The sequence below is a fragment of the Equus quagga genome, chromosome 9, assembly GCF_021613505.1.
Source record: "Equus quagga isolate Etosha38 chromosome 9, UCLA_HA_Equagga_1.0, whole genome shotgun sequence".
NCBI lineage: Eukaryota > Metazoa > Chordata > Mammalia > Perissodactyla > Equidae > Equus > Equus quagga.
The window spans coordinates 6,442,806-6,453,538 of record NC_060275.1 but is presented as its reverse complement, the minus strand read 5'-3'; the positions used below and the strand labels follow the sequence as shown (position 1 = coordinate 6,453,538).

General features: G+C 36.0%; 1 protein-coding gene across 1 annotated transcript in view; it reads right to left on the bottom strand.

Moving 5' to 3' along the window:
- Nucleotides 1-287: 287 nt before the first annotated feature.
- The window catches only part of NETO1 (neuropilin and tolloid like 1), a 102,182-nt gene continuing 91,736 nt past the window's right edge, over nucleotides 288-10,733 (bottom strand). Inside the window, exons 8-10 of the mRNA XM_046672320.1 lie at nucleotides 7,238-7,351; nucleotides 1,321-1,879; nucleotides 288-348 (exon numbers count right to left, since the gene is read on the bottom strand). Coding sequence (XP_046528276.1) covers nucleotides 288-348; nucleotides 1,321-1,879; nucleotides 7,238-7,351 — 734 coding nt within the window. The remainder of the gene's footprint in view (nucleotides 349-1,320; nucleotides 1,880-7,237; nucleotides 7,352-10,733) is intronic.

Below are 10,733 nucleotides of genomic sequence, written 5' to 3'. Positions count from 1 at the left end.
TTTAACTTGTTAATTGAACATCCCTTTTAATGACCTTGCAGTACAAGGCCTGATGGTAAGAATATTAACATTTATTTTAAAGATACATCTACTAAAAGGCATCTCTCCATCAGCATTAAATCCATTATATTTCTAATTATAAAATGTTATGAAACACACATCTCAAGAAATGAATAAATAGCACATTCCCTAAAAAACTACAAGACATTGCAACAAAACAAAACATAACAGAATACAACAAAGGGAGAGAAGGAACCGAGGGCATTGGCTTACCTTGAATTTTCTTTTTAGACCCTAGTTGTGTTGTATTCAGATTCATGTTTGCTTAGAGACCCAATGAGGCAGAACCTGGAATGTTATGGCTATTTCATTCAACAAAGTAATATTTGCACAAAAAATAAATATGCATACAAACATTTACTTAAAAGCATTCTTAAAAATTCATAGAACTGAGGAGATAGATTTTTTTCCATCAGCATGCAAAAGTACTAAATCAACTAAAAATAGTTTAGGCTTGGAAGATGTAGAATGAATTGAGAAAGTATGGACATTTATAAAACAAACTAAATGCTAGGAAACATGCAAAACAAAACACAAGTAGATTGGATTGGGAGATTTAAAATAAATTTTTTCTAAAATTAAATTTTCTTTCCTCAAAAGTTTATTAATTTTAGGGCTAATAATACAATACAGATAACATTGTCTTTATATTAAAAGGAAAACATTTCTACTAATTCTTGCTACGTTTAAATATAAATGTTTAGTATTTTAGCATACTATGTTGTCAAATGCAATTTGTAATGTAAGTATTATGTGATATGTGGAAAAAAAGTTTTTCACTTTCATACCAAAAATATAATACATTATATTGCAAAATATGTTATTTTTACATTAAAATTATTCAACAAGATGGCTTAACCATCTTGGTAAGGCATTTATGTCCAAATATCATTTCATATCTTAAAATATATAAATATTGATTAGAGCAACATTCATGACCATGTGGAAGCAAATTAGCAATATAAATTTGTGATATAAATTAAAGCCATGATTTCTGAATAAATGTTATATATATAGAAATAAATGAACTATCTTTGGTCTGTGTGTGCTCACAGACATACACATATATACATATATGGGATTTAGGAAGAGTATGGATAGCACTGAGAAGGAAAAAGAAGAGGAAAAAGTTGAGACACTATGGTTTAAATCATTAATAAAAAGAGAAACTGAAATATGAAGACAAAATACAACACAATATTCTGGAAGCATTTCAGTCCTCAGGTTATAGTTGTCATCAAAAAATCGATTGATACTGACCGCTGGACGGCTTTATCATGTCGGGACAGCCTGTGACTTGTGGTGGGCACCTCCTCAATCTCATCGATGTCACAGGCATCTGCAGCATCTTGTGAGTAGTTGTGTTTCATGACGAGGATATTTCTTCTGTTCATGGGCGGGATGAGGGGTTTGACGGGCTGCGGGGGCATCTCTGTCAAGACAGAAGCATCTCTTGTGCTGAGGTTACTGCGGCTGCCTTTCGCACTGGACAGTTGTGATCCACAGTGATGGTCATGAACGCATTTGGAAGAGGACCTCCGCAGTTTATGGTAGTTTTCAAAGTCATCTGCCACATCTGCAAAGTCAGCTGTAGCTCCTGTCCCTCTCAGTGTGCATAACTCATAATGAGGAGGTTCAAACACCTCCTGGAAAACTGTCTGGTCAAAGTCCGATTTCCTTTGGACATATTTTTTACGAGGCTGTTTGATCTGCACAATGACAGAAATGATAATAAGGATGATCACAATGCAGGAAGTCACTCCAATGACAGTCCCACTGGTGTTGGTCAGCTGGTCCAGCAGGCTGGCTTTCCTCTTTTCTACAGGTCGAGGAGAGTGAAAACAACAAACAAAACAAGAAACAACCCACCACGTATTAATATGGCAGTCAAAGTGTATAACGAGAACTTTAAAATGAAATAGGCTGAGCACAAAATTTTTATAGGCTTAAAGTAACATAAAAATAATCTTTAAAAATATACAAAAATTTTCACTTTTCACAAAGGCTTATCTTCTAGCCTTAGAAACAGCCCTCCCATTGCCCAGCATCCCTATTTTAAATGTAAACATATGTTTGGAGAAGATCTTGTAAGACCTTTAGCATGACATTTGGGAAGCAACCGGCAATGTTAAAAACAGTAAATTCTTTCTTCTCATAGGTGTAAGAAAACCTCCAAACTCCACTATTGAGGGTGCTAATATACCTATATTGTTCTGATTTTCTTCCTGATGCAGATAAGTCAAAGTAGCAACAATATCCTGATACCAAAAGATAATCAAACTTTATGACAGACACTTCTGGAATGGTGGCCCGAGGGCTTCTGTGGGCCTTTCCCCCAACGAAACAACCATAACTAGTAAAAAGCATTTACAAAAAAAAAAACCCAACCATTTAAAGTTTCTGGAAATTGTCCTAATGGCATACAGCTAATAGAGGTACAAGAAAATCTACTAAATTTTTTTAAGAATAGTGAGAGTTTGTGGCTTTTGAGCTCCCCCAACTCCAGTTTATCATGATGGAATGTCTACTCAGGGAAGTTTCACACAACACAGGCCTCCTCTCCCTGCAGCTCCCAGCCTAGAGTTACAGTATCTCCCCAGGAGGACCAAGCCGCCAGCAGTTCTCAATGCCCACCAAGCCCAGATCCATACCGCAGATGCTCTATTCCAGACAAGAGTGGCTGAGATGTCAGGGGCTCCCTTCCTCCTCCCAGCCCCCACTGGTAGGGCAGAACGTCTACACCAGGCACAGTAGGCTGAGAATGCTTGGCCGCAATCACACTTGCCCCAGCTCACTCAGAGAGCAGAACTGCCTGGAGAGGCAAGCTGAGCAAACCAGATGTTGCCACCTTCACCCAGTGCCCTATTCACAAAGCAAGGGTGTTACTCTGAGAAACTGAGTCACTTCCCTGCCCCCTCTTCACCCAAAGCAGTAATGCAGACATTATGCCCATGAAGAGAGGCAGGTCACAAAAACAGAGAGCACTATAGCTTTCCCTAAACAAAGTTACTTTACTTGGAACAGAGTGTAGAGAAGTTCAAGCCTAAGGAAATCTCAAAACAATGGAAATTTTCTGGTAAGCAATTAGGAGGAGGTTATTAGCTCCTTAGTAGCCACAAGCCAAACCTCAGAACAGCTAGAAGGTTAACATAATAAACCAAGAAAGTAACAGCCAAGAAGAACCCTCTTGGTTTGGAACAAACCAAAAGTTTGGACTCAAAAACTACCCCTGCAAAGAAACTGAATCTAACTGGATCAGATCATAGAACAATTTATGTTTCTGGGCATTGTCAAAACAAGACAGCAATCATCCAGCAACTAGTGGAGAGTAATAGCTGGGTGTGATACCAACAGAGGCAGACAGCTAAAGAGAGAGAACAGGGAGAGTCTTGTTAAACCATGGTCACCTGAGGGTGAGAGTAAGGTGCTCAGGGCCATGGTCTTCACGGAGCAACATCAGGGACAGAGTCACCAAAATAGGCCAGCCAAGTCTACACTTATAAACAAGTAAATAAGAAAACAATGATAAGGAGCCCTGGGGAGGGAGGAATCAGTATCCAGAGTTGTTACAATATATTATCCATGTCCAGTTTTCAACAAAATGTTACAAGGCATGTAAAGAAACAGGAAAATACAAGCCTTTGAGACTTTGCAGACAAAGATTTCAAAGCAGCCGTTATAAAATAAGTTCAAGGATCTAAAGGAAAGTATGATCAAAGAAGTAAAGAAAAATATGAGGATAATGCCTCATCAAGTAGAGAATATCAATAAAAATAGAAATTATAAAAAAGAAAAATGGAAAATCTAGAGTTGAACAGTACAATCACTAAAATGAAAATTTCACTAGAATGAGGATATTTCAGCTGGAGGAAGAAAGTATCAGCAAACTCGAAACAAGATAAATGAAAACTATGCAATCAGAAAAAGAGCAAAAAGCCTCAGAAAAATGAGGCAAAGTATCAGATGCACCAACATAAGGTAATGGAGTATAAGGAGAGGAGAATGAGAAAGCAACAGGAAAAATACTACAAAAATAATAATAAAGGATGAAAACGTCCCAAGTTTGATGAACAAATTCACATCCAAGAATTTCAACTAACTCCAAGTAAGATAAAGGCAGAGATCCACACTTTAACATATAGTTGGAATGTTGGAAGACAAGGAGAAAATCTTAAAAGAAACGAGAAAAATAATCACGTAGACAGGAACCCCAATCAGATTAACAGCTGATTTATCATCAGAAATTACAGAAGACAGAAGGCAGAGGATGACATACTCAAAATTCTGCAGGCAAAAACAAACCGAAAACTGTCAACCAAAAATCTAATATTCAGCATACCTAACTTTCAAAAATGAGAATGGAATAAAGATATTTCCAATAAACAAAAATAACATAATTTAATGCTGAAAGACTTGCCTTAAAAGAAATATCAAAACAAATTTTAGGGATTGAAAGCAAATAACTGCAGACAGTAATCCAAATCCACATGAAAAATTTAAAATGACAATAAATTAAGCAGGAAAATAAATGTTGCCAATAAAGGCAATTATGTAAATAATGACAAAGGGCAGTATAGTTGCATATTCTTCTGCATTCTTCCCTTAATTTTTTAAAAAATCAATATTATATGTATAAAATCATATTGTTGTGCTTATAGGTTATAGAAATGTAATATAACAGTACAAATGAGATGGGTGGGAGGAAAACTCCCAGAGTAAGGAAATGACATTGGATGGTAATGTGAATCCACCAAAACAAATGAAAAGAATCAGAAATGGTAAATAATAAGGGTTATATAATGAATTATATTAATATATATACTTGCTCTCCTTTCTTCTCTCACCTTCTTTTAAAGACATAAGTTTACATAAAATAATAATTATAGCAATGTATTCTTGGATTTGTAACACACATGGATATAAGATGTAGAAAGTAATAGGTAAAAAAAGAAGAGATAATAGAGCTATTAGAATAATGTTTTTATATCTCACTGGAATTAAGTTAGTATAAATCTGAAATATATTTTGAGAAGTTAGGCTCTCGCCGTAAAGCAACTACTCAGGAAATAACTAAAAAGATACACTGAAAAATCACTGAAGGAATTAAAATGTTACACTAAAACATATTCACTTAATGCAGAAGAGACCAATAAAGGAAGAAAAGAGAAACAAAAAGTACATGAAACATATAGGAAACAGAAAGTAAAATGACTGACGTAAACTCAACTCTCTCAATACCAGCATTAAATACAAAAGGGTTAAACACTCCAAAGAAAAGGCAAGGATTTTCAGAATGGATCAAAAAATAAGATCCAACTAATGCTACATACAGGAGACACACTTTATATTCAAAGAGACAGATAGACTGAAAGCAAAAGGATGGAAAAAGATTGACCATACAACTCACAATCATAAGGAAGCTGGAGTGGACAGGCTAACATCAAAGTATACCTTAAGACAACAAAAATTTACTAAAAATAAGGAGATAGTTTTATAACAATCAATAGAAGAGTCAATCCATCAGGAAGATGGAACATTTTAAAATATATATGGATCCTAACAAAAGCTTATGCAATTGAAGAAAGAGTCAAACAATTCAGCCAGAATAGTTGGAGAATACAATAGGCACATTTAATAATGGATAAAACATGGTGGAAAATAAAAATAGAAATAGAAGATCTGAACAATCTCATAAACCTACTTCTAGAACAATTCACCTAACAACAACAAAATGCATTTTTTTCAAGGGGACGTTTTTTAGGATACGCCATGCTGGGCCATACCTATGCTAGGCCATAAAACTAATTCCAATAAATTCAACATGACTGAAATCATGAAAGGTATGTTCTCCCATCACAAGACAATGAATTAGAAATCAGAATAGTGGTTGTGCCACCTGGAACAGATGAACATGGGAGTTCATCATGCACCTCCATTCATATCTTCTTGATTACTGTCTCACGTCAAATGTTCCTGATACGTGTGGGAACAAAGCCACATTAGCAAACAAAGCTGCTTGCGACTACTAAGCATTAGTAGTGCTGTATTAAGATGCTGCACAAAATATTTAATTTCCATCCACTCCAAAGGGTTTCCTTGGACACAAACTGATCATTGCCCATATCCCACCATCAAGATAGTTGATCCAGGATCTGCCTTTCTTATTGACTGTATGAACCAGGGCTACTGTGGCAATGCCTTTCATCTTCTATCCACAGAAGACATTTTAGTAGATAATATTAGACTTGCATGAAAGAGTTATTTGCCTGTTTCTTTTCCTTTGCAAATTGGCTAATATTGGATCTGAATAAAAGAGTATATTGGCATTTTCAACTTAACTAAAAGATGCAACGTTTATAAGCAAGCCAAGGATTGCTGTCTACATAAAGAAACCTTTGTGTACAGTCTACCTAAGGGACTGAGGGGCGCTGGAAGCTATTTTCATTGGAAAGGAAGAAATGCATTTTGGTAACAAAATTTAAGTCAAGTTCAGTGGCTGGAAGTACTTGAAAGCACAAATGTTCCTTCAATCTGCTTTATCTCTAGAGTATGTGCACAATGTCCAATGAAGACAAACCAGAATAAGTGAGAGGTGCAGCCACAGATTAAGGGGCACCGGGTCTGAGAGGAAACAATGCACTACACTGAAAGATGCGACTCCCTTTCCATGGTTCTGCAGGCTCGAATAAGGAGATGTCTGGGTTTTTTTTTTCTTGGAAGACGGTTTACGTTTTTTTTTTAAGACATAACAGCAGTTTATTTATTTATTCATTCATTTTATTGAGGTCACATTGGTTTATAGTATTGCGTAAATTTCAGGTATACATCATCATATTTCAGCTTCTGTATAGACTGCATCGTGTCCACCACCAACAGTCTAGTTTCCAGCCATCGCCATATATATGTGCTCCTTTACCCCTTTTGCCCACTCTCCATCCCCTAGGAGATGTCTTTAATGAGCATTCAAGTGTTAAGGATAGTCCACTGTGTATTAACGAATGAGGAAACAGCACAAACAAAAGCAAAGAAAAAAGCTTATAAATGGATGATAAAACATGCATGAAGTTCATAAAAGCCACTCTACAGTCTGACTGTCTGATACATATAAACATTGGAATCAACTTCTTCCCACCCAACAGGCAGAGGGATTTTTAAAATTTCAAGGACTCATCATTACCTTTACAATGATTTTCATCCCAAGGATATACACAGTTCTGGAGTCCATTGCAGACCAACGTATTGTTAATACACATGTTACTATGGCAGAAGAATGTATTGCCTTCACAGGGAGCTAAAACAAGAAGAAAAAGACAAAGAAACAGTGTTGCAACTGAGGCGCAGTAGTAAATCACTCATATTACAAATCGAAAAACAAAAAGATTACAATGATAATTTGCTGTCAAATCAAATGATCCGACATCCCATTCTCAGAAGTGCTGCTGTAGTGGTAATTACTTCTTGTGTTACTAATAGAGCTGGCATTCCTCTGGCTGTGCTCAGCTTATAAAATTGGCACGGGGATGTTTTCAATTGTAAAAATGAAGTATGTCACCCATATGGGTTTTTTTTCACTTGGTGCACTCATTCAGCAAAACTTCCGTGCCCACCACATGCATAACAGTATGCTTTACACTGAAATTCCATGTGTATAAATTTAGTTGTACTGTGCAAACATACTTAATTGAAATACTGAAATAATTTTGAAAAGTATATGCTTACAAAATACTAATGAAGAAGATATATATGAAAGGAAACTCTATAACATTATTTAAGCGTATGAAAAAAACAAAGAATGCCATAGAAATTCAGAACGGGGGAAATTAATCCTGAACAACCTAAGAAAAACACATATCATTTTTGTCAACATTTAACATATTTGTGGTGATGAAATTAGCCTACTTTGTATATATTTCACACATTATGGTAACTTTAGGTATGATGATCCATAATCTCCAGATTATGATGCACATTTAGGGCACTGGGAGGTAAAATAAGAACTCCAAGAAGGTGCACAATTTGGCTACACGAATATGAGAAATAGTGAAGAGTTCAAGATAGCAAAGTACGATGTTAGATATGACTTCAATATTAGGAAAAAGATTTCTTTCCTTATCAGAGTAAGAGGATACTTAGAATAATCAGTCTTAGAGCAATACTGCATTAGGATTAGAGTTTCTGACAGTGCTTTAAAGCTAAGCTTTGTTTTTACCTTTGTAATCACCCCACATATCTCATAAAATGTAATTTTAGTGTTTATTTTTTTCAATAATAGTTCTGTGAGCCTTTTAAGGATAGGCATTCTAGAAAAACATGTTAGACACAAAACAAAATTTACAGTGGTTAATCAATCAGTAAAGGTTTATTAATGATCAATATTATCTAAATACAGCAGTCACAGTATAAAGGATTTTTCACTTTCAAAACCATATATGGTAGACATTTTAGAAAGCTCCCTTCTTTAAATGTATATGCGATATTAACCAAGATTGTCAGGAAAATGCTTTGCATAAGGCAACTTAGTTTATTTTAACACACCTACAGGAATCCCCAACAAAAACCCCCAAACACTCAAGTTTTGAAAATCAAGGTACGGTAAAGATGTAGCTAACTCAAGCAAAGTGAGTCTTGCCGGCTCTCTACACCCGTCTCCTCCGCCCACCTTCCCGAAAGAACAGAATTTCTTCTTCCCTTCACTTGGTTTGACTTTAGGTCCCTGGTTAAAGAGTGAAAAAGTTCTAACAGTCATTTTGGGAAAAAAAAAAAATGCATTGAAGAGTAGAAAAGGGGGCCGGCCCGGTGGCGCAGCGGTTAAGTTCCCTCACTCCGCTTCTCCGCAGCCCAGGGCTTGCCGATTCAGATCCCAGGTGCAGACATGGCACCGCTTGGCAAAAGCCATGCTGTGGTAGGCGTCCCACGTATAAAGTAGAGGAAGATGGGCATGGATGTTAGCTCAGGGCCAGTCTTCCTCAGCAAAAAGAGGAAGGTTGGCAGCAGTTAGCTCAGGGCTAATCTTCCTACAAAAAATAGAGTAGAAAATATACAGTAGTCATTTTGAAATGGATAATGCTTAGCATTTTATTGGGCTAGTGATTTGTTAAGCATTGTACAAAACTTCCATAACGTAAAATTTAATTATTTGATAAATTATTGAGAAAATCTGCTTTTTAGTAAGGAAGTAAATTCAAATTTCTGTAGCCCACCATAATGGCTTTTGCGGAATTGATATGGTCTGTTAAACAGATAAAAACTGTTGTCAAAATGTGTACACAGAACAAAAACGTGTTTTCTGCAAATAGATTAGAATGACTGCAACATGCTTTAGTAAAAAATTCAAAAAACATTTAATACCTAATAAATTGTGGTGGCTTTGAAGTTACAGTTAACCATCAAGTACAGAATATGTTTAAAAGAGCATATTTAAAAGAGCAATATTGACTTTCCAGAATGAATTGGAAAAGTTATTATAATTACTATTCAATAGGATGGGTTAGTTAAAAAAAATTAAGGTGGTTAAAGTTTTGCACGCTCCGCTTCAGCAGCCCAGCTTTGTGGGTCCAGATCCCAGGTATAGATCTACTCCACTCACCAGCCATGCTGTGGAGGTGTCTCACATACAAAAAAAAGAGGAGGACTGGCAGTGGATGTTAGCTCAGGGCAAATCTTCCTCAGCAAAAAATAAATAAATCAATATGTAAGTAAAAATAAAATTGCACTCTGCAGTTGAGTGAAGTACAATAATATGTTGCTAAAAGCACTGAGATTTGAATTCCAAGTTCTCCAAATGTGATTTTGTTTCTTATTCTGCTGCTTAGTAGTCATGAAAACGTCTTATAAACTATCAGCCAATGTGCCAGAATCAGTTATCATTAAATATTGGTGGTCTGGGTAGGAATGTACCCAATAATCCAGGACTGTCAATAAATCACATTCCTGAAACCTCGTGACACTAAATAATCATGCAAATGTGCCAGTTAACTGAAATGATTCTTGCTTTTTAAAAAAATTATTCCTGGTACTATTCTGCATCTCTTCTCCCTTACTTTCCTTAATATTTATAGACTTGCTAGGCAAACGTCAACAACAACTAAATAAACAAGCAAATCTTGCAATGGCTAAGAAACAAATGTATAACGACTTACATTCTTTGAACAAGAACACATTTTGTTGCATAGATGCTAAAAATGAAATCTATTGTATTCTGAATTTTCTTGGTATGGTACGTCTTTAACCTGTTAGCATTTCTAGGCTTGTAGTAAATATTCAACAGGTATTTTTAATTGATTAGTATTACTGAGCAAAAGTTTAACTCTGGCCAGGCTGCATACCTGAGTACCCCGGAGAACGGAAGACTCGACAGGTGTGTTTATTGATGGAGAATGCACCTGCAATGCCAGAGTCTTCAAACACAGTACATATTGTGATACTCCCAGAAAAGAAAGCTCAGCAGCATTTTTTTTGGCTCTCTTACTTTTGCTGAGAAAGCACATATTCCACCAATTTATAGAGGACTTACTCTGCTCAGAAGTTCGTATGCATTGTCAAAAGCCATTGCCTCTTAAAAAGCAGCTGCCTTATTTACTAAGGTTATCTAGAAGCAGCCCAAAGTTGAGGTTTACTTATAATAAGGTTGCAGCTAATGAAGCAATACTCAAAATTCAGAGTACCTCACACGG